This window comes from Dreissena polymorpha, chromosome 2 (genome assembly GCF_020536995.1).
Source record: "Dreissena polymorpha isolate Duluth1 chromosome 2, UMN_Dpol_1.0, whole genome shotgun sequence".
NCBI lineage: Eukaryota > Metazoa > Mollusca > Bivalvia > Myida > Dreissenidae > Dreissena > Dreissena polymorpha.
The window spans coordinates 24,672,236-24,697,592 of NC_068356.1; the positions used below are offsets into that span (position 1 = coordinate 24,672,236).

Here is a 25,357-nt window from a genome sequence, read left to right on the forward strand (position 1 = left end):
CCGTAAATATTTCATTTCGGACCATTCACAACCAACCTGTGCTCTATCGGATTGGACTTGATTTTTTCCATAGTACAGAAAGTGCTATATCTATTTTGAGTTCTATTTTCCTCAAACGCGCAACGGTGTCTGTCCCACGAGCGGGTATAAACCATCATGCAGTCTGAGGCATGTGAATGAGTGCAACAATACGCTGCGGGGCATTAACAGAATATGGGCAACATCTTTTTGGTGTTTATGTTGCGATATATATATAGCGCGCAATGTGCAATATCTAGTTGGAATTACATAACCATGGTGCAAAGGCAATGCATATGTACATATTTTGCTTCGATGTCCAACGATGTCTTGCTCTCTGCCAGTATTTACCACTGTAAAGTTAAAGGCTTGTAAATAACTCACACAACACGCCTTGGCGCAAAAACAACGCCACGTGTAATATCTATTTGGAGTACTATTTTCAATTGCACGGGTGAATGGCACAGAATGTGCATAATCTAGTTGGGATTTCCGGCCAGGGTTTCGGACATATGCTAGGCGTGTGATTCCGTAAAATATTTCATTTCGGACCATTCACATCACCTGTGCTCTACCGGATTGGACTTGATTGTTTCCATAGTACAGAAAGTGCTATATCTATTTTGAGTTCTATTTATCCTCAAACGCGCAACGGTGTCTGTCCACGAGCGGGTATAAACCATCGTGCAGTCTGAGGCATGTGAATAAGTGCAACAATACGCTGCGGGGCATTAACAGAATATGGGCAACATCTTTTTGGTGTTATATGTTGCGGTATATATAGCGCGCAATGTGCAATATCTAGTTGGAATTACATGACCATGGTGCAAAGGCAATGCATATGTACCATTTTGCTTCGATGTCCAACGATGTCTTGCTCTCTGCCAGTATTTACCACTGTTATTTAAAGGCTTGTAAATAACTCACACAACACGCCTCGGTGAAAAACAACGCACGTGTTATATCTATTTGGAGTACTATTTTCAATTGCACGGGTGAATGGCAAAGAATGTGCATAATCTAGTTGGGATTTCCTGACCAGGGTGTATCGGACATATGCTAGGCGTGTGATTCCGTAAAATATTTCATTTCGGACCATTCACACCTGTGCTCTATCGGATTGGACTTGATTTTTTCCATTGTACAGACAGTGCTATATCTATTTTGAGTTCTATTTATCCTCAAACGCGCAACGGTGTCTGTCCACGAGCGGGTATAAACCATCATGCAGTCTGAGGCATGTGAATGAGTGCAGCAATACGCTGCGGGGCATTAACAGAATATGGGCAACATCTTTTTGGTGTTATATGTTGCGATATATATAGCGCGCAATGTGCAATATCTAGTTGGAATTACATAACCATGGTGCAAAGGCAATGCATATGTACATATTTTGCTTCGATGTCCAACGATGTCTTGCTCTCTGCCAGTAGTTACCACTGTAAAGTTAAAGGCTTGTAAATAACTCACACAACACGCCTTGGCGCAAAAACAACGCACGTGTAATATCTATTTGGAGTACTATTTCAATTGCGCGGGTGAATGGCACAGAATGTGCATAATCTAGTTGGGATTTCCTGACCAGGGTGTATCGGACATATGCTAGGCGTGTGATTCCGTAAAATATTTCATTTCGGACCATTCACACCACCTGTGCTCTATCGGATTGGACTTGATTGTTTCCATAGTACAGAAAGTGCTATATCTATTTTGAGTTCTATTTATCCTCAAACGCGCAACGGTGTCTGTCCACGAGCGGGTACAAACAATCGTTGCAGTCTGAGGCATGTGAATAAGTGCAACAATACGCTGCGGGGCCTTAACAGAATATGGGCAAACATCTTTTTTGGTGTTATATGTTGCGGTATATGTAGCGCGCAATGTGCAATATCTAGTTTGGAATTACATGACCATGGTGCAAAGGCAATGCATATGTACACATTTGCTTCGATGTCCAACGATGTCTTGCTCTCTGCCAGTATTTACCACTGTTAATTTAAGGCTTGTAAATAACTCACATAACACGCCTCGGTGCAAAAACAACGCACGTGTTATATCTGTTTGGAGTACTATTTTCAATGCACGGGTGAATGGCAAGGATGTGCATAATCTAGTTGGGATTTCCTGACCAGGGTGTATCGGACATATGCTAGGCGTGTGATTCCGTAAAATATTTCATTTCGGACCATTCACACCACCTGTGCTCTATCGGATTGGACTTGATTTTTTCCATAGTACAGAAAGTGCTATATCTATTTTGAGTTCTATTTATCCTCAAACGCGCAACGGTGTCTGTCCACGAGCGGGTATAAACCATCATGCAGTCTGAGGCATGTGAATGAGTGCAGCAATACGCTGCGGGGCATTAACAGAATATGGGCAACATCTTTTTGGTGTTATATGTTGCGATATATATAGCGCGCAATGTGCAATATCTAGTTGGAATTACATGACCATGGTGCAAAGGCAATGCATATGTACACATTTTGCTTCGATGTCCAACGATGTCTTGCTCTCTGCCAGTATTTACCACTGTTAATTTAAAGGCTTGTAAATAACTCACATAACACGCCTCGGTGCAAAAACAACGCACGTGTTATATCTATTTGGAGTACTATTTTCAATTGCACGGGTGAATGGCACAGAATGTGCATAATCTAGTTGGGATTTCCTGGCCAGGGTGTATCGGACATATGCTAGGCGTGTGATTCCGTAAAATATTTCATTTCGGACCATTCACACCACCTGTGCTCTACCGGATTGGACTTAATTGTTTCCATAGTACAGAAAGTGCTATATCTATTTTGAGTTCTATTTATCCTCAAACGCGCAACGGTGTCTGTCCACGAGCGAGTATAAACCATCGTGCAGTCTGAGGCATGTGAATGAGTGCAACAATACGCTGCGGGGCATTAACAGAAAATGGGCAACATCTTTTTGGTGTTATGGATACTATGAAACTCTTATTACAGAGTTGGTGGGTGGCTGACCTGTGATATGATGCGTCTCTCTGTTCCATTTCCGGCCTCTCCTGCACTTGATGCGAACACCGAGTTATCCATGACAGGGTCACTGAATAACACGGAATGAGCACCATGGATAGCGTCACTCACTTTGCAATTAACACTGCCTATTTCACTCACTACACTCTTTGTTGACTCATTCGACCCACCAGAAATACCCTTGTTTTTGGCAATACCCTTGTTTTTGGCAGCTATCTTCTGTTCATTTTTAGTTGGTCGCGTTAGCGGCTGAATGAATTTACAGACCATGTTTTGCAATCAGTATGTGCTTGGAAGCCTAAGCTACGCTAACGCTAAGAAGCGCAACTCACTATGCTAGGAACGATTACCGCTGCCTATCTGCACTGCAGACGACATATGCTAAGAAGCGTCTGTTCTACTAAACTGCAGTGACTGTATTTACCAGCTTGTAAGATGTAATTGGCCAGTCTTGTGGTTATCATTGAAATCTGTACATATCGGCTGCTTTCAGGGAAAACGGTGCTTAATGCATGTAAACAAGATTAGCCTGTGCACACTGATGAGCCTGTGGAAAGCGCACAAGCTAATCAAGGACGACAACAGCGAACTATTTCAGTGCCTTCGGCGCTTTGATTTGGTCCATTGCTACTACTAGAGTTGTTACTACTGTTTTTACGTTTTTGTGCTTTTTCCATGGACTGTTCTGTAAAATAAGCTGATAATTGCAATACGCTTGTTTGAATCTAGAGGTGTGTAAGTGTAAAAATATACGCAATGTGCGACGTTGCCTCTCCCAGGGCGAGTATGATGATTCGTGAATGAGTGCGATCAGAAAATACAACATATCACAATTAATTACATTAAGATGAAAAAAAAACGATACACGGATGCCTGGCACCGCAACATAAGTAATTTGAAAATCAAGTTAAGAATGACGATATCACTGCGTGAACCAAAAACATTGTAATAACTTTTTTTCATTGAATTGTCAACGTTATAAAAATACTTTTTTTATCTTGATATCAGCACCTCGATTATCACATGCGACACACAATACTACTGTGGTTGTTATTTATATCAAGGAGCATTAAAATACGACCATGTATAGCGACGCTATATGGTGAACAAAAACCACTTTGATGATGACATTTAATTTTACATCGATTTTTGTCAAAGTTCAAAAGCAACGTTTATCTGTATCATCATGCGTCTTTCACGAGACATATTATTCACGTGTGGGTATTACTCTCGCCAAGTATTATTAAAATCCCGACCATGTATGGTGTTTTTTTGCGGACATGAACCCCGGTGTTGATTCGGACTTATTAGTTATGTTTGTCACAGTGCAAAAACACCATTGGACCTTGATCTTCAGGACTTGACAGAACAGAACAGAACAGAACAGTTAATGGAGTAAATCAAGGCCTCCGGCCCATAATACATAGCATAATGACATAATGCAATACAATTTAAGAGTTGTGCCCATGATATATAACACAATAACATCAAAATTAATTATAGTTTCAAAAGTTGTGTAATTTTAAATTTCAAAAGTCGAATGGCAGGCTTGTCGGATCACCTCAGACATAAGACCCGTTTTCGCAATACGTGGCTCAGTTTTAAAAGCACGCCCAATAACATGACAACAGTATTGGTATAAATGAAAAAGAAATGTCTTGATAACAATTACAAAGATTATGAAATAAAAGAAGACATCAGCATTACGAGTCTTTTACGCGACAACCATTTATATTGTGTATAGTGAAGTTATTTAGCGTTCACGAACAACTGAAAAATTTAGAATTTTTTATTGTTTTTTGTGAAAGTTCAATAGCACCGTTTGAGCTTCACATCAGCACCTTGAGCCTTTTGCGCATCACATCATACTTGTGGCTATTAGTTATGACAAGTATTATAAAAATCCAAACATTAGCAAAGTTATTTAGTGGAAACAAAACACTGTGATGATCACATTGTTACATTGTTTTTTTTTTGTCAAAGTTCCAAAGCACCTTTTTACCTTGACCTTGACATCAGCATCTCGAGTCTTTCACGTGTCATATCAAACAACATGTATTGTGTTTTTTTCTTATGCCAATTGTCATTAAAATGGACCATGCACGGCAAAATGATTTATTGGACACCAAACACTGGTATTTACATTGATTATTGTCAAAGTTATATAGCACCGTTTGACCTTGACATCTGGCTGTTGAGTATTTCACATATACTCTTGTGGTTAATACTCATGCCAAGTAATATTTTAATCAGACCATACATAGCAAAATAATTGAGCGGACACGAAACCTTTGCATTTTTTAGAACATAGTTTATTAAACAATCCATCCAGAAAGCCAAAAGCCCAAGTGGACAAATCAAGCATACATGATACAGTGTTTCCACAATACACAGTTTATGTTTATACAAAATAAAGTTATGCAAAGAAATAAAATCGTTTGGTTACAACGGTGCATACATGAATTATTATACATTATGAGTTATTATACATTACACTAGAACATAAATAATTATCGAAAGTATACATGTAATTAAATATATCCTAAGTGCGTCAGAGTGTATGAGGCTAATAAACTCAATTTAATGCAATATAAAACAAGGGCTGTTTGTAAAACATGCATGCCCCCCATATGGACTGTCCGTTGTAGTGGCAGCCATTGTGTGTATATGATTTTTGTCACTGTGACCTTGACCTTTGACCTTGTGACCTAAAAATCAATAGGGGTCATCTGCGAGTAAAGATCAATGTTCCTATGAAGTTTCATGATCCTAGGCCCAAGCGTTATTGAGTTATCATCCGGAAACCACCTGGTGTACGGACCGACCGACCAACAGACCGACCGACATGAGCAAAGCAATATACCCCCTCTTCTTCGAAGAGGGGCATAAATATAGGTATAATTATATTAATAACCATTGATAGTATATATGTAATTGAATAGGTCGTATTACATCATTTGTAATGGAGCTTAATTATGACAACAAAATATCAAATAAGCATATTGTACATATATTGGGTCTTCACATGACAATTGTCACAATAATAACACGTTTTACTTACCCCGCGTAACAAATTTCGTTTCACGTGATAGCAAACAGTATTTAACTAAATATCAATTATGCTTTTTTCATGCTTGTATCAATTTCATAAGAATTAGCCCTTGCTTGCTACCTTTGCGAAACAAAAATATAGGCAGCTCAAAGGCTCTGCACATAGTACAATATATTATTTAATGAAACTGATATTATGACATTATGAAAAGGTGTCTGTAGTTAAACAAACACGAGAAACAAAATGTTTTAACTGGTTGCGTTTGATATTAAAACAAGCATTTCATAAACCATAAACAGACCACCTACGCAATAAAAAATGTAGATGGTCAAAAGGTCATGTAATATGCTCTATGAAAATATAGATGTTACAAGTACAGTATTTAATGTGACATAATAGTTGTAAATCAGTGCATAACAGTTCTAAAAATGCAGCCATATTGTCGTAGAATACATCTAGGAACAGACACGATACTATAATATAACCTTCATTAAAAAGATAATAATGGCAATTGATTAAATACATTCAAACACAGTTTTGACAGTCCATTAAAGGCGACCGTTAAAACACAAAGACAGATTAAACAAGATGCGTTTGTGAAACACAATGTCCCCCTATATGATGTTTGACCTTGTAGGATGACCTTGACCTTGTGAAGGATGACCTTGACCTTGACCTTTCACCACTCAAAATGTGCAGCTCCACGAGATACACATGCATGCCAAATATCAAGTTGCTATCTTCAATATTGCAAAAGTATTCATAAAATAAGCGATTTGGGCCACATATATTTGACCTCTGACCTTCAAGGATGACCTTGACCTCGACCTTTCACCACTCAAAATGTGCAGCTCCATGAGATGCACATGCATGCCAAATATCAAGTTGCTATCTTCAATATTGCAAAAGTATTTATAAAATAAGCGATTTGGGCCACATATATTTGTCCTCTGACCTTGAAGGATGACCTTGACCTTTCACCACTCAAAATGTGCAGCTTCATGAGATACACATGCATGCCAAATATGAAGTTGCTATCTTCAATATAGTTAAAGTTATTGCAAAATAATAAAGTTGGCGCAAACAGACAGACAGACCAACAGACCAACAGACAGGGCAAATACAATATGTCCCCCACTACTATAGTGGGGGACATAAAAACACGTGAATAAAAACATGTTACATATGCGGAACTATCCCAACAATTAATATGCAGTACATAATAAATGCAATTAAAGTTACAACAAGATATATACCTTACTTAACAGTTTCTAGTGTTAAACAAAAACAATAATGCAAAATGCTTGAATATAGTAAGTGGATTAAGCAGACATGTTATAAAATAGTTATGAATGAACTTTACAGATAATTGAACAAAACTTGTTTTAAATCACATGATAACAGTGTATATTGCTTTTCACTCGCGTTATAACCGTTAAGGTGAAACCTTAATTGTATTTTGAAGGAGCATAGAATATAACAGTGTGCATCCAAACCACATAAAATTTAAGTAGCAACGGCACTATTACAAATTATAGTTGAAAGTGTATGTGAATTAAAATATAAACATAATTCTAATTTCGAAATATAACAATAATTATACTTTGTAATATACACAACTATACAACCATTGTTTCATTTAACTGTCATTAATAACAGATACTTACAAATGTTATATGTAAGAGTTTTCAATATACCTAATATGTCAGACTGCCTATTTGGAACACAAAAATAGAATCACACATAATAAAATGTAGTATTTAATTGAATCTCTGTACAAACGAGACAGTAACATGTCATGTCCAAAAGAAATAGAGCATCAGTTACAACCTTTAAAAGAACAGATATTCATTCTACCCAGATACATTCTTAGACATTATTACTACTGAAAAATATTAAGAAATAGATATAAACAAGAGCACCGCCTTGCGGGTGCAGACCGCTCATCTATTTTCTTTTTAAAGGTGAAGGGACTCTCATTTTCAATCACAAAGGAGGGAGGGGTGGAGTGAAGAGGGGTGTATAGCATGGGAATGTGGACATTTATGACATTATTTTCAAAAAAGGGGAAAAAAAATGCGAAAAAAAATAAAATCGGGGGGGGGGGAGGGGGAGGGGGTTTAACCATTAAAATAAAATGAAATTTTGGGTGGAGGTGGGGTGGTATAGTGTGAGGGTGTGGTGGTCAATTCGGGTAGGGGGGGGGGGGGGGATTCAAGGTAAAATTCAACTTGCCAGGTACAGTCACCTCATGATAGCATGAAAGTATTTGAAGTTTGAAAGCAATAGCCTTGATAGTTAAGAAGTAAAGTGGATCGAAACACAAAATTTAACCATATATTCAAAGTTACTAAGTCAAAAAAGGGCCATAATTCCATAAAAATGACAACCAGAGTTATGCAACTTGTCCTTTTACTGTACCCTTATGATAGTTTGCAAGTGTTCCAAGTATGAAAGCAATATCTATGATACTTTAGGGGTTAAGTGGACCAAAACACAAAACTTAACCAAATTTTCAATTTTCTAAGTATAAAGGGCCCATAATTCTGCCCAAATGCCAGTTAGAGTTACATAACTTTGCCTGCACAGTCCCCTTATGATAGTTAGTAAGTGTTGCAAGTATGAAAGCAATAGCTTTGATACTTACGGAATAAAATGGACCTAAACACAAAACTTAACCAAAATTTTCAATTTTCTAAGTATAAAAAGGGCACATAATTCTGTCAAAATGCACGCCAGAGTTATCTAACTTTGCCTGCCCAGTCCCCTCATGATAGTAAGTAAGTGTTCCAAGTTTGAATGCAATAGCATTGATACTTTCTGAGAAAAGTGGACCTAAACGCAAAACTTAACCAAAATTTTCAATTTTCTAAGTATAAAAAGGGCACATAATTCTGTCAAATTGCACGCCAGAGTTATCTAACTTTGCCTGCCCAGTCCTCTCATGGTGGTAAGTAAGTGTACCAAGTTTGAATGCAATAGCATTGATACTTTCTGAGAAAAGTGGACCTAAACGCAAAACTTAACCGGACGCCAACGCCGACGCAAAGGTGATGACAATAGCTCATAATTTTTTTTCAAAAAATAGATGAGCTAAAAATACTTATCACAAGGGAAGAACATATGAAGTTGATTTAATAGTAACCATATCATGCCTATTTGAAACAAAACAAGGAAAACAATTGTCAGAAAACCAAGTTGTCAATTACAAAAAAGTATGATAAAAGGTGATATGGGATTTACAATTAATATTTAATTAAAACAAGCCGTCAGAGATGGGTGAAGCTCCCCAAAGTTTTTTTGGTCACAATATTGCACTATATATTCAGATAAAAGGAAACATCTTGAGTGGCATAACTTTGGACAAAATAATAGGATGGATGGTTTAGCAACTTAACAATTTCAAAGGGCCATAAGTCTCTAAATAAATCATCTAACCAGAACCCACAAATAACACGCGCATCTCTTCAAGGCAGTTAAGCTTCCCATAAAACTTCATTGAATTCAAGTCATTAGTTGGGGATAAATAGCCCAGACAAGAATTGCACTATATGTACAGTATATTGAAAATTTCAAAGGGCCATAACTCTGTGAAAAATCATCCGACCATAACTTGCTGATAATATGCACATGTCCTGTTGGTAGTGAAGCTTCCCATAAAGTTTCATTCAATTGCAGACATTAGTTGCTGAGAAATAGCCCGAACAAGAATGCACAATATGTACAGTAAATGGAAAATTTCAATGGGCCATAACTCTGTGAAAAATCATCCGACCATAACTGGCTAATAACATGCACATCTCCTCTTGGTAGTGAAGCTTCCCATAAAGTTTCATTGAATTCCCGTAATAAGTTACTGAGAAAAAGCTCAGACAAGAATTTTTTAGAGGAGCATAAAAATGATTCAAATATGAAATTTCTTTGTGTTATATACCTCATTATAAACTTCCTATTTTAAAACAAATCAATAGGCAACCGTGAGGCAAACACGAAGGTATTATAAAATGACAGCATATTTTTTATTGAAGTTTCTCTCTGTGAAGACAACAGACTATGAATTATTGCATATGGTTTCTTAGTCTGATTTTTGTTATCCCTGAATTATTAAAAAAAACACATTTAGTTCTGATCACCTTTGAATAAGATGCATTTTTAATTTGAGAAGACATGCTTCGCACAATTATAAGGCAACTTTTAAACAAATGCAAAGCACAAGATACACGTCGTTATAAACTTGTGTGTTTAAATTGTACACTCTGGTCAAACTTTATGTTCAAATAATTATTTTTATCAATTTTACAAGTCTAAACTAGGTTTTTTTGTTATAAAAGCAAATGTAAAGAATGCTTCATTAATTTGTAATGCAATGAAGACTAGTTTTCTCATGAAATATCACATATACCTAAAGCTACCGTATAGGGAGAAATAATTACTTTTGACAACTTTCAAATTCGAATAAATGACAATTGAATGTTATTAAACAATGTTTCTGAAACAAGTTATGTATTAATTTTAAAACAATTTGCAAAGAGATATCATATTAATTCATCAATTTTACCAAAAAAAAAATACCTTGACCTTACACAACTCAAAGTGTGTAGCTCCTTGAGATGCACATGCATGCTATATATGAAGTTGCTACCTTTAATATTGCAAAAGTTATTGCAAATGTTAAGGTTTGCACAAACAAACAAACCAACAGACAGGGCATTATGTAAATTAAATTAAATAAATTGTATTTTTTTAAAGAAAAATTGTGCTTCCAATGCTGGATGCATATTTCCTCATCAACTGTGTCCGCTTTGACTCACCTGAAAAATATATAAAGATGCATATTAAATATTGGATCTGTCATCTTTACACATATACTTTAAGCTGGTTTTCTTAAAGTTTCTAAGATAATTCTTAAACAAATTGTTCTAAGATTTAAAGTTTTAATTTACTCTTCTTTTCATGAATCTTCAACACAATATGAAATTCAAAATCCATGCATATTTGTATGATTGTTTCAAATGATCATGATATACTCATATTTACTTCCTTTATTTACTAAGGACTTATAGAAAAGCAAGAATTGAAATTACCATAACACAGATGAAATATTTGTTATCAAGGACACGTTTTTAACAGTAACTCTTATTGCTGTTGCTTCGCGATTGTATAATCAATTGTGTCTTACTGACTAGACAGTGTTTTCTCAAGCCCTTTTCAATCTAAGTATGCTGCCTAAGATAGTTCACTGCTCTTTGCTCGGATAACTTTTTCTGCATTTTTGGATATATTTATGTTTACAATTAATTCACATAAATAGAGTACCCTGGCTGTTGCTACATGATCGACCACTGGGTCAGTGTCTCCCCCCTTCCAACTCCATGGCAGAGGCAGGGTTGTTTGCCAGCTGGTCCGAGTTCTGCAAAATGATCATGATGAACTCATATTTACTTCTTTTATGTTCTTGTATTCTTATTTTCTCTACCGTAAATGACAGCTGCAATCTCATTCCTAATGTGCTTATTCACTCATGTTATCCTAGTATTTTAATGTAGTAGATGGAATATCATGTGAATGGATCTTAAATGAGAAAGGACTTATAGAAAAGAAAGAATTGAAATTACCATAATACCCATAAAAGATTTGAAAGCAATAGCACACTTTTAACAGTCACTCTGATTCCTTTTGCTTCGCGATTGTATAATCAATTGTGTCTTACTGACTAGACAGTGTTTTCTCAAGCCATTTTCAATCTAAGTCACCTGCTGCCTAAAATAGTTCACTGCTCTTTGATCGGATAACTTTTTCTGCATTTTTGGATATATTTATGTTTACAATTAGTTCACATAAATAGAGTACCCTAGTTGTTGCCACATGATCGACTACTGGGTCAGTGTCTCGCCCTTCCAACTCCATGGCAGAGGCAGGGGTGTTTGCGAGCTGGTCCGAGTTCTGCAAAATGATCAGGATATACTCATATTTACTTCCTTTATGTTTTTGTATTCTCATTTTCTCTACCATAAATGACAGCTGCAATCTCATTACTCCTGTGATTATTCACTTATGTTTTCCTAATATTTTAATGTTGGAGATGAAATATCATGTGAATGGGAAATCAGATCAGAAAGGAATTATAGAAAAGCAACAACAGAAATTATCCTAACTTTGAGTAAAGATTTGTTAGCAAAGGCACGTTTTTAACAGTGACTCTTATTGCTTTTGCTAAGAGATTGTATAATCAAGTGTTTCTTACTGACTAGACAGTGTTTCCTCAAACCCTTTCCATTCTGAGTCCTTTGCCTAAGATATTCCACTGCTCTTTCATCGGATAACTTTTTCTGCATTTTTTAAACATATTTATTTTTATAACTAATTCACATCAATATAGTAAGGTGGCTGTTACCTCATGTTCGACTGATGGGCTACTTGCTATCTCTTCTAGATGACCTTCAATGAATTCTAGAAAAGTAAGTTAACAATTTGAATAAATAAATATGCTTTAAAAGTATTTGCAGCAATTAAGTTAGTCATTCATGTGTCCAAACATATTATTTCTATGGCTTTTCAAACAAGGCATGCAAACAAGGGCTGTTTGTAAAACACGCATGCCCCTCGAATGGGCTGTCAGTTATAGTGGCAGCCATTGTGTGAATATGTTAGAAACTATTTTAATGCTTCAGGTCAATGTGACCTTGACCTAGTGACCTGAAAATCAATAGGGGTTATCTGCCAATCATGATCAATGTACCTATGAAGTTACATGATCCTTGGCCTAAGCATTCTTGAGTTATCATCCGGAAACAATTTTACTGTTTCTAGTCAATGTGACCTTGACCTTTGAAGAAGTGACCTGAAAATCAATAGGGGACATGTGCCAGTCATAATCATTGTACCAATAATGTATCATGATCCTAGGTTTACGCGTTATTGAGTTAACATCTGGAAACCATTTGGTGGACGGACCGACCGACAGACCTACATGCGCAAAACAGTATAACCCCTGGGGGCATCCAAAGTGCAATATAAATTCATTTACATATACATGTTCACACTGTACATGCAAACCAGCAGATTCTGTAGTGTGTGAGTTCCAATTCCACAGGGACAGTATTGGAATTTTGTGTGTGTGTTTCATTTCTTTGACTTAACAATTTCATCAATTATCATAAGTGCATAGCAAAACACTTTAGTAAATTTTAGTCTTGACTCTTGATGATTTACATTCTACTTCATTTTTAGTTAAAGTGCCCTGGGGATTTTTTTTAATACTTATTCAAACACCTATCTTACAGGATTATTATTATAATGGGGTATCATTTTAAATAAATCATTAAAGCGGGTATATACGATTTTTATATGTGCTGAATTGTAAAATATTGATACAAATATGTTATAATAACACACAATATGTAAGAAAAATGATACATTTAAGACGAATAGTAGTAGAAGTAGTAGTAGTAGTAGTAGTAGTAGTAGTAGTAGTAGTGGTAGTAGAAGTAGTAGTAGTAGTAGTAGTAGTAGTAGTAGTAGTAGTGGTAAAAGTAGTAGTAGTGGCAGTAGTAGTAGAAGGTGGTGGTGGTGGTGGTAGTGGTGGTACTAGTAGTAGTAGTAGTAGTAGTAGTAGTAGTGGTAGTGGTAGTAGTAGTAGTAGAAGTAGTAGTAGTAGTAGTAGTAGTAGTAGTAGTAGTAGTAGTAGTAGTAGTAATAGTAGCAGTAGCAGTAGCAGAAGCAGTAGCAGCATTACAAGACCAATACTTAAGAATGATCAAATGGGAAAAGGTAACCTACACTGGCAGTAAATATGGGGCTCATTTACAGGTCAGATTTGGAATCTCTGCTGTAAAATGAGATTTTGAATGAATTAAAGGGAGGTAAATCTGTAATAAAAAGAACATGCATAAACCGTAGTTGTTTCCCTTGTTTGAACCATGCTAAATCCTTACAAGTTTGGAAATAATTGGATGAAAAATTTGGACTTTATTGCATAAACACCATTTTCTCAATTCAAGGGGAGGTAATTCTGTACTTCATGGACCAATAATGCTCATTTTTTGTAGGGTTCGTGTCCTCATCGATATAAAGACACTGTGCAAATTTGGAAAGGATCGGACAAAAAATGTGGAAGATTTTTTAAAGTTTTCACAAAATAGGCAAAAACGAATAAACATGCAAAGTTCAACGAGCTCCTGCGGCCATGTTTTTTGACGAATCAAATTTCTTTGAACAACTTTTTCAAGGGAGCCTTCAAAGGTCATCCATGTGAAATTTTTTGAAAATTTGATGAGCGGTTTCTGACAAGAAGATTTTTTAAGGTTTTTACCATATATGGTCATGGCGGCCATCTTGGTTATGTGATCAATTTTTTTTTAACAATTCTTTTGTCCCATGACCTAGGGATGCTCCACATGAAATTTAGTTGAAATTGGCTCAATGGTGTAGTAGAAGATGTTTACAAATTGTTTACAGACAGACAGACGGACGGACGGACGCCGGACGCTGAGTGATCACAATAGCTCACCTCGAGCTATCGCTCAGGTGAGCTAATAAAAAATATAATCATATTGCAATGATTTGTTTCTTATTTGTAAAGCCATTTTCTATCATTTTCCTTATTGAACATTTTTTTTTTCATAATCCAGTAAAAAAAGCAATGGAAAGTAATTCACTTAAGAAAGCATAAAAAGAACTTTTCTGGATAAAAAACACTGGTAAGTTATAATAACGGTTTGCTTTTCTTTGGTTTTAAATCAAAACATATAAAACATATATATCATTTTGGTGGAAAAGTGATAAATGATAAAATGGTGGAAAAGTGATAAATGATAAAATATATACAGTGTTTCGTTTTTGTTGGAAATAAAATTATTTACCCCCTTCAGAAAGCAGTCTTCTGGCTATTTGTCTCCGTTCTTCTAGTAGTTGTGTTTTGCTGAGCACAAACTCTAGGGATTGATTTTGCAGGTAGCATTCTGCTTACTAAAGTTGTTAATATCATTATATTTACTGAGAGGTAGCATTGGGCAGAAAAAAACACAACTGTTTCAACTAATTAAGTGGGTTTGAAAATTAATTTACCAAGGCAATCCAAGTAATACTTAGGCACGCACAAACATTTTATGAACATACATATTAATTACAAGTTTCATGTAGTTCCATACAATAGTTACTGAGCAACAGCTATGGAAAGCAAAAAAAAGTTATGAAATTCCTTACTTTCAATCAATGAAGAGGATAACTATGGCTTTACCAAGTTGATGCAGATTCCTAACGTTCAATCAATGAAGAGGATAACTATGGCTTTACCAAGTTGATGCAGATTCCTTAATTTCAATCAATGAAGAGGATAACTATGGCTTTACCAAGTTGATGCAGATTCCTTACTTTCAATCAATGAAGAGGATAACTATGGCTTTACCAAGTTGATGCAGATTCCTTACTTTCAATCAATGAAGAGGATAACTATGGCTTACCAAGTTGATGCAGATAAATTGAATGCGTGTACCAATGCAACATGATAATAGAAAATAATTTTTAAGGTTCATTACAAGAAAAAGTTAAGAAACAGCTGTGGACAGAAAAGTGTCACAGATGGACAAAAAGACAAACAACGCTTAAAGAAAAAAAGTCATTGGGAAGTACAAATAACAGATTCCATTACCTTTAAAACGTAGACACCGCAAGATATTGAATCTGACTGTTTTGCATGACGTGGGCAGAGTATGTTCCAATGTATTGGTCCGCCCATATCAATGCTGGATAAGCGCCGAATGTGCACAAATTTACTGTTCAAAAGCAAAAAGTAAAAAAACAACATCATCAAATCACCATAAATGATACATTATGAGTACAAATATTATTTGCTAAATTTTTGGAATGAATAAGGAATGAAATTCCCTAGCTGGTAATGGAGACATATTTTTTGCGCTGTCCAGAGTGATGTCAGGATGTCTGGTTAGATGTTCCTTGCATCTTGTCAGCACTTATTCTCATAAAACACTTAAAGGATTAAAAAGAAACTTAGAAGGAGTGTTCATTACCAAGCCTTGGTTTGCATATTGGCAGATTTGTCAATTAAGTCAAGTTCACAAGGTTAAAAACATAATTACCTTGCCAGTGCTTCTTTGCATAAATCAATGAAGGATTTTAATGTTACTTGGTCAGATTTATTAATAGCTAGCTTGGTTCTGCATACTGTGAGGATTTTTATTTGGGTCAAGGTTAGAAGGTTAAAACATGGATTTATTGTACTTCAAACAAGAGCAAACAAAAGCATAAAGTAAAGAAATGTTTCCCTTGTCCACGCCTCTTCTCGTAAACAAACCAATGCAGGAATATTAATGAAACTTGCTAAGTGCTAGTACTAAGCCTAAATGTAAATTATCAGGATTTTTAGTTAGGTTAATGTCAGGGTCACATGGTTAAACAAGAAAAGTGTTTTTAGAAACACTATGTCCCCTATTGCGCCGCTTTGAAGCTATATATTTGACCTTTGACCTTAAAGGATGACCTTGACCTTTCACCACTCAAAATGTGCATCTCCATGAGATACACATGCATGCATGCAAAATATCAAGCTGCTATCTTCAATATTGCAAAAGTTATGGCAAATTTTAAAGTTTGACGCAAACATATACACTCAAACCAACAAACAAACCTACAGACAGATAGACTTACAGACAGGGAAGAAACAATATGTCCCCCACTATAGTGGTGGGGGACATAAAAAAGTTCTTGGTAGCAATTATTCCCATAAACCACTGAAAGGTGTCAATCAAACTTAGAAGGAATTACGCTTATGCTACATATTGTCAGGAAGTCTAATTTCGGTAACGGACATGACACCAAAACCTCCACAATCTGATCAGTGTAAACTTTTTATATAAATGATGATTATTTGCAAGTTAAATATTTACATAGCATTTTACAGTCTGTGATATTTTCTAATTTAGTATATGAAGTTAAATGTATCTAACCTGTTTAATTAAATAATGTACACATTTACATCCATTGTTGCAGGATCTGTTGCTGGGAAACATTCTGCTCCCCCATCGGATTTATGTACAAAACTTTGTTGTCTTTCGGTTGCACAACCTGAAGAAAATAAAAGAGGCCCCCAGAGGGCCTTGGGGTGCTAACCTGAATAATATGCGATCTTAATAATTAGTCCCACTGGCAGGAATCTTGAAAATTTAACCTATTTAGAAAAATTTTAAAGTTTTTTTTATATGTACATACATAAAAATAATTTGACTGCTCCAGGTTGGGGATATTTTTTTGAACAAGAAAAATAAATTTAGCAATCAAGATGAAAATACTATAAATTGTTCATGCCAAAAACCTTTTATCTATGCCTTATGTTTTCAGAGAAGGTTTTTTTAAGTTTTTACTAACTACATACTTTCTTGTATAAACACAATGGCCCAGCAGGACAGGGCAAATTTTAACCTGTGTGCCTAAATTTGAACAATATTGGCAGATGTCCACTTGGCAATGATGTATGCACAATATTTATCCTATATGCCTTGTGGTTTAAGAGAAGACTATTTGTGAAGTTTTTTTAGTATATACATGTAGGGAAAACATATTGGGCCCCAGGGTGGGCCTAACTTTTGGCCCCAAGCCTGTAATCTCAACAATCTTTGTAGAAGCCCACTATACGAATGCCAAAAATGTAAGCTCTATGCCATGTGTTTTGAGTGAAGATTTTTGAAGGGTTTACTGTTCATATAGAGGAAAAACAGATTCATCACAGGACAGGGCAAATTTTGGCCCCAGCTCTGTTATGGAATCAATTTTTGTAGAGGCCCAGTAGACAATGTTTCATGCCATTTATACATGTATCCAAGTTAAAAATTGGACAACCGTGATATTTCGCAAGTAAATTGAGAATCATTTTCACTTACTATAAGAGACCAGTGGAATCCACCCTCATTGACTGCACCAACCAGATGATCATACTCCAGTATCTGCACCTTTGCATAGAAAATACACTTAAGACAAGAGCAACGCTCGGCGGCAGGTTCAGTCTTGAATAAATGAAAGCTTGTCAGAATTATTTTTAAATCACAAAGACCTTGACCTTTGACCTAGTGACCTTTAAATTGAGTGTGGTGTGTAGAACACATCAAAGTGCATCTACATATAAAGTTTCAAAGTTGTAAGTGAAGCACTTTCATTTTAGAGCCAAAGTAAAGGTTTTAGCACGACACAGACGTCGGACAGCACGAGCTGGCTATGACAATACCTCGAGTTTTCTCTGAAAACAGCCGAACTTATAATACTCAATCAATTTATTCTTGAAAATAACAATATACATGTAGACTTCTTTTAATCAATGCTTTATAAACTTTTATTCATTGAGACCATCAAACAACTCCTAATAAATACCAAGTAAATGCACAGATTTAACATGAATCTTCATGCAGTTATGACCATATTTCATAATATTTAAAAATATTTCAATGCTTAAAAGTTTTTACATGTTCCAGCAACTGTCACAAAATCTCAGCCCTTTAATTTCAGGTGAGCTAAAATATGGTTTCCATCATATTGGTCAATGCAAAGGGTTATTTCTTAATAACGTTAATGTGCTGTCATTTTAATGTAAATGTTTAAATGTTCACGGAAATGCCTCAAAGTTAAGGTATTAAGATTTTATTATTGAACATGCTACATACCTCGCTTAAAAACCTGTGTTTATCAGGGTCTTGTCCCAAAAATATGGCAGTCCATACTGTACTTGCTACATGGAGAACACTGCCATCCAAAGGCAAACACAGCAGATGTAAAAATGCATCCATTATCTAAAATTAAGTATTTAAGACATGCCATAATTAAACAATCATTTTAACACATGAAGTCAGAACAACCAGATACACTGTTATCATGACAACAAAGTTTGTGTGTTCATTGAAATGTTTTCCATTTATGTGTTGGCATTGTATATTTGTTTATATGTTTTCAATTAATTGGTTATTAAAATATATTCAATAAACTCAAGCCAAGCCATCAATTTTTCTGTTCAAGTTAGAAACAAGTACACATCAGTGAACAATGAAATAATAATAAGAACACCATCAACAATTTAGAAGCAAGACATGGATTAAATAATCATTGGTACAACTATCTGTGTAAACAACAAACTATAAAACACCATTTACTCTACATTATTAGAAGGAGACTATTATTTTCTGAATGCAAAATTAAATATATAAGGAAAATAAATATTATAGGTATTAATGTTCAAACAGGTCACACAATTTTACGGCAGTTAAATTGTAAGAACTTTTGGTTTGATAAAAAGGTCACGAGGTCCGGTAATATTAGAATCATTTCCAAATTTGCCAAATTATTATCGGAAAAATCCGAGGACCGACAGTATTTCGGAAAGACTGCAATAGCAGAAACAACACATGTTCTTTAAACCCATTATGTCTTTCGCGTCTCTGTTCTTAACGATCAATGGCACTGACATCTTCATATAAATATTTGATGCAAATGTGCCAAAAATATACATATGTGGTATGTAATTTGCAAAAGTAGCATGATTTTGTAGTAAGTGGGAAAAGATTGAAGTGATAGAAAGTCCTGAATTATTTTTGATGTAGGACGAACCTAGTCATGATGGTGTTGAGGAGCGATTGTGTGAAAAAATTATGCAAGAAACATGTAAATAATGATTTCAAGATAAATGAGATTTTCAAGTCTGCTTGCAAATTTTTAGCAAAGGCAAATTGACAGACAATACTTCAGTATGTTTTTTGGTAAACGTACAGCTTAATTAAAAAATGTTCACATAGTCAGTATAACGAATCGATATGCATGACAATGTTCTGTGCAAGTGAATTTCATATAAACTTAATGTTTTAAATCTATAGCCAGTGGCCAACGTTAATGATTCCGACAACACTTATTTGCATGTACATGTAACCCTTTTGGCTTTATCATCGTGAACTCACTTTTGAAGCGAGTCAACAGCATCTTGAAACCCATAGAGAAAGTGTAAACAATAAGCTAGGTGCGGTATTTAACAGGCACAAAAATTCGATTCGAAATATTAAAACACCTGTAGACTGGGGTGACCCACGTCTTGCCAAAATAAGGGCACCATATAACACACTATGCATCTGCGGAAGTGCAGGTCAACAGAACAGGAACTTCAAAATGCTGGAGGGGTGTAAACAAATAAGCAAGGTGCAGCATTTAACAGGCACATATCTTCGAATACCAAAATGACCATAAAAAAACACTGGAATCGCACTGTTAAAATACCTGTAGACTTCGGTGACCCACGTCTTGCCAAAAAAACAAAACGTTCGCACGTTTTGATTTCTTCCTCTCTGATGTAATTGTCGGCGTCAATAAAATAGGGAAATTTTAACACCGCCATTTTTTACAACAGACTAAGTTATCTCCCTTCGTGGGCGGAGTTAACACCGCACTACTTTTGAGAATACTCTTTGGCTGATTAATTTATTTGGAATACAGCGTTACCGCAGGAAATAGGGTAATCCAGTGAATTTAGCTGTTATTAATCAGACCCTGTTGTTATAAGCCATATTCATTTTATTTACTCTTTCTTCTAAATACTTTGAGAATATGTACTGCCTTGAGGGTCATTTATTATTGCTGTGGGAGTTGTAATATTGCATTTAAACGAGGAACCGAATTTCTTAAATAATCCAAGTAATGCTGCCAGGAACCGAATTTCTTAAATGTAATCCAAGTAATGCTACCAAACGATTAATCTTCAACGAATTATTTAATTCCAGTGAAATCCATGTTTATGTACAGTGTTTTTAGCCATGCAAATCCGATACTTAAACTCGGCAATAGCATTAAGCTCCATTAATAACTTGCATGATTGACCTATTTACATTAACGACCAAAATAAACACAACACATTTTTACCATTTGCAAAAGAGTATATACTCTCCATTTATATGGGAGTACTGCTTAACTTTGCAATTCATGTGGAGTTTAAATGAAGAGGACCAATAGGATGTTAAAATGTATGGTATATGGACCATTTTGAACTTATTTTAGTTGAAGTAAGATTGTGAATTGCTATTATACCTTTTTTCTTCATTTTATTGTATTTGTCTTTATTTTCAATCCTAGTATTGGTAGTAAAACAAAATACTCAGAGTGCATTCGTGTGACATCATCACAATAAGAGACAGGAACTTAATTTAAACAAAATCTACGGAAATAGGTCTCCACCAATGATTGGTCATTTTATGATATTTGTAGTGTTTTGGTCAACTATACCATTGACTCACCAGCCTAACAGCATAAGAATCTAATCCATTGTACAACTTTTTCTTTCATAACACATTTCAACTCTTAACATTACGATATTGTTAAGGACTGAAAAGCACATTACACATTGATGATAAAATTTAAATACCTGTATAGATACTCCATTTTCTACTCTCCGTAACTGAAAGTGTTCAATAAATATTTTAATGATCAATCTTCCATTTTTGATGCATCAGTAACCTAAATAAAATAATTTATGCATTTTTAACAGATTCTCTATAGAATCTCTATTAAGCCTTTATTGGAAAAAGACATCATTTAAAAGACTACATCAAGAATAATACAGTGATTACTTGTCCATGAGTTTGAATTGCTTGAAGCTCAACATATAATTCCAAAGTATTGAGCTTAATATAAAGTGAATCACCAAATGCACATGACATTTCTCATTTATCTTCTATAGATGTTACAGCAACAAACTGAGTGAGACTAGTTTGAACACATGTGGAACCTTAACATTATCCAAAATCTAAATAAAATGGAAACTGAGATTCAGGATGTTATACCTAGATGGGCTACCAGCATAAAAATATCAGCTACAAAAATGCAATAAGACAATCTTGCAAAATGAATGCTGATTTGGCACAATAAAATAAAAAATAAATGGCACATACTGTATATAGATGTTTCTAATATAGAACTACAATAAAAAGTCATATATTTGCTTGAAGCAATGAAGCCTCTACTTTGTCAAAACAACTCAGCCATGGACGATAGAACACATGATGGCAGCAAACACCAAGCAATCATACGAGCAAGGTCTGCAGAAGAGAAATCCAACAATTGTCATAAACTTGCAGATAGAAAATACTCTGCTCCTGAAATTTTTGTGTTTGAACAAGTTGATGAGGCAGAGGTTGCATCAAAGAATGACTATGAACAGCAAAGCCTTTTGTGTCATAACCTAAATTCCAATTGCATGCCTCCTGGGGTTTCTCTGTTAAACTTCCAAAGTATTGTACAGGAGCTGGTCAAAACAAAGATGTTTCTACACTCTCAGCTTAAGGTAATCAATTACTTGCAATAAGCTTATTTTATAAAATTGAATTTAAACACAATGCCTGCTTAAAGTAAAATAAAAATGTGTTGTTTTTAATTTAAGATTTAAGATCACCTCAGCATGCAATACAAATGAATGAGTCATTGACCATCCACAGTGTGTTGTTTGTTATTCTTTATTTGTTGTTCAAACACTAAATAAAAAGTCTGGCTGACTGAACATTCGTGTCTGGATCATATTCCTTGAAATAACTTTAGAAGCTTTGTTTGCCTGTTAAGTTTTCTTAATTAACAGGATTTCGTTTGTTGATGTGCACTGTTGTTAAATACTTTGTTAATTCTGATTGATATAAGCATTATGTACTTATGTTGTTGTTTTTTCTAGAAAATTGAAAATGAAAAGGCTCAAGAATTGGAGTCTTTACGGAGTGAGGTCTACACACAGAAGAAGCACAATCAGTTACTTCAGGTAACTACAAAGAGTGGTATGCAGATACCTTCACATCACAGAACTGTGGTATATAAATCTGAATGTAAGATTAAATACTACGATGTTCATTCTTAGCAAACAACTCAATTATTGTCAAAGTGCAAGGCTTTTAGCTCACCCTAGCAGATATTGCTTATGGGGAGCTTTAAGAATACCATATTGTCCATATTATGTAAATTCGTGGGAGTGTGCGACCATTAATTTTTCTTCTCTTGATCTGCTGGGGATATTTTAATGAAACATTGCAGTAATGATCCTTGGTTAACCCTCTTTCAAAGTTATTCAAATTATTTTGGTCCATTGCATATGAAGGTCAACTGAGCTGAAAAGAGATTTAAAACATCTTCTCTGCAGCTGCAAAGGATATCTCGCTTTGATGCTGTCTTCAAGAATACTAATTCTATTGATATTAGAATTTTGTAAATCTCTTTGTGGAATTCTCTTGTTGGATTTTAAAATTATTCCAATGAAAGTCATTAACAAAATTGAGGAAAACAAATAGGACAGTCTTCATTTGATTGGTATGATAAACACTGTTGTCAGAAACCTTAAGCTTCATGTTCATTTTTCATATTTATTTTTGTATAGCCCAGCACAGGTATGTTGGGGATATATTGGTGTTTACTCAGTCAGTCAGTTTGTTGATTTGTTGGTCTGTCTTCTTAAAACATTCAAAGTTTGTGGAACTACATCAACATTTTTCAAGCAATGAAATTTGACTTTAAAATATGTAAACACCATAATAAGAAGTTGTGCAAAACACTTTTACAAATGATGGACACATAACTGAGTTATTTGCCCTTTATAGATCACAAAGTGGTATGTAACCTGTACGAGTACTTATGTTTTGTAACATTCTCATTTAAAAACCAATATGACACAGAGTGAGCTGGAGAAATGCAAGATTGAGTTGTCACGGCGACCCAATCCCAGTGTTCAACTGAAGCATGAGGACAGCTTCGAACTGACCTTGGCATCACAGCCAGCGCAGGTGTCACACCAGGTATGTTCATGGTGAAGGTCAATGAATTGCTGTACTAGAAAGGTGCTTAAGCAAACAAGTCCCCTATTGTAATTTTCCAACATTTTATCTAAGAATATGTATCAATCATAATTATTGTGTTGCCTTTAATTTTATGCAATCATACAATGTATAAAATAAGTCAGTAGTAGTTTTGTGTAATTGTTACTCTTTATGCCCCCGGATCGAATGATCAAGGGTATATTGTTTTTGGCCTGTCTGTCTTTGTTTCTGTCTGTCATTTTGTCCCAAAACTTTAACCTTACAGTAAAGTTTTGCAATAACTTTTGAAATATTGAACATAGCAACTTGATATTGGCATGCATGTGTATCCCATGGAGCTGCACATTTTGAGTGGTGAAAGGTCAAGGTCATCCTTCAAGGTCAAAGGTCAAAAACAAAAGTGGCGCATTAGGAGGCATTGTGTTTCTGACAAACACATCTCTTGTTTATCTCTATTTCATCTTTCCTATTGAACAGGCTGGTCTTCAGCTAAGCTTGCAGCATTTTGCAAAAGACCCATTTTTGCATAACACAACTCATGTGCATTGTTTTCTTCAATTTGTTGATTTGTTGTTGTCAGGTGAAAGAAGTTGCTGATGTTCAAAAGCTGAATGACCAGATCTCACAACTGTGGAAGAGAAACCAGGTAATGTTTTAAAACTGTGTATACCACTTCACTGCAGGTACCGGTAACATTACCGTTACTTGATTAGAATTACATGTTCTTTATTCCGTTTGGTGGATAAAACTTCATTTCTATTTCTGTTATTGATAACAAATATTAACTTTTGCAAACAAGACCTGCAATTATTTATCTATTTTATATCTATGGAATATTGATTCCTGAGCATTGAATCAAGTCTATATTGTTTGATAGAAGCTTTGATTAGAACAAGGCTAAAAAGTGGTATACACAGTATTAAGAAAACGAGGAACCGAATTGCTGTACTAGATACTTTGTCCTGGATAGGAATGAGGGACAGTTACTATCACCTAAAATAACAGACTTGCAGGCCAAACAAGGCCCACCTCTTGCAAGTGACTACCAAGTGTCACCTCTCTTTCCCCAGCACGATTTTTTCGCAACCGCGTATTACATGTTTTACAAACAAATCGGACGTTGGTTTTTTTTCAAAACCAGAAATGGACGAATTTAAGAGCGGACGAAATAGTCATTTTTATGAAAAGGGTGAAATTTTGTGCCGACGAATATAAATGGTTTCCCAGTAGATTGTGTCAGTAGCAATTAATATCAAGTCAGTAAAATCTTTTTTTTAAGTCACTACAAAATGAATAATAACAACATGGTATAATGGTATATGGACTGGTACACTGGAATATACAATAATGTTATCACATGTTTTCGCTGACACTGTACTTTATGTTGAAAAAAGTGAGATTAATACATGTATGTTTGTGAATAAAAATGAATGCTTTCACCCAATAGTAATTATACAGGG

At 35.2% G+C, this 25,357-nt stretch overlaps 1 protein-coding gene and 1 long non-coding RNA gene across 20 annotated transcripts in view; one reads left to right on the plus strand and one right to left on the minus strand.

Moving 5' to 3' along the window:
• The window catches only part of LOC127866279 (uncharacterized), a 32,309-nt gene extending 11,750 nt beyond the window's left edge, over positions 1-20,559 (minus strand). The window contains exons 1-10 of one of the 10 annotated variants that reach the window (XR_008042932.1): positions 20,335-20,556; positions 18,741-18,866; positions 17,967-18,035; positions 17,037-17,154; positions 15,722-15,845; positions 14,934-15,039; positions 12,467-12,522; positions 11,923-12,015; positions 11,389-11,482; positions 8,269-10,883 (exon numbers count right to left, since the gene is read on the minus strand). This is a non-coding gene — a long non-coding RNA (uncharacterized LOC127866279). Of the gene's footprint in view, positions 1-8,268; positions 10,884-11,388; positions 11,483-11,922; positions 12,016-12,466; positions 12,523-14,933; positions 15,040-15,721; positions 15,846-17,036; positions 17,155-17,966; positions 18,036-18,740; positions 18,867-20,334 lie in introns of those variants that run through there. The other 9 variants (XR_008042935.1, XR_008042938.1, XR_008042940.1 and 6 more) reach the window with 9 other exon arrangements.
• LOC127866278 (golgin subfamily A member 6-like protein 7) overlaps positions 1-25,357 on the plus strand; it is a 64,196-nt gene that overhangs the window by 22,839 nt on the left and 16,000 nt on the right. For 2 of the 10 annotated variants that reach the window (XM_052406716.1, XM_052406717.1), the window contains exons 1-5: positions 20,579-20,779; positions 22,056-22,390; positions 22,769-22,900; positions 23,757-23,876; positions 24,478-24,543. In XM_052406716.1, the coding sequence (XP_052262676.1) occupies positions 20,752-20,779; positions 22,056-22,390; positions 22,769-22,900; positions 23,757-23,876; positions 24,478-24,543 (681 nt within the window). In that variant the 5' untranslated portion in view covers positions 20,579-20,751. The other 8 variants (XM_052406725.1, XM_052406726.1, XM_052406722.1 and 5 more) reach the window with 8 other exon arrangements.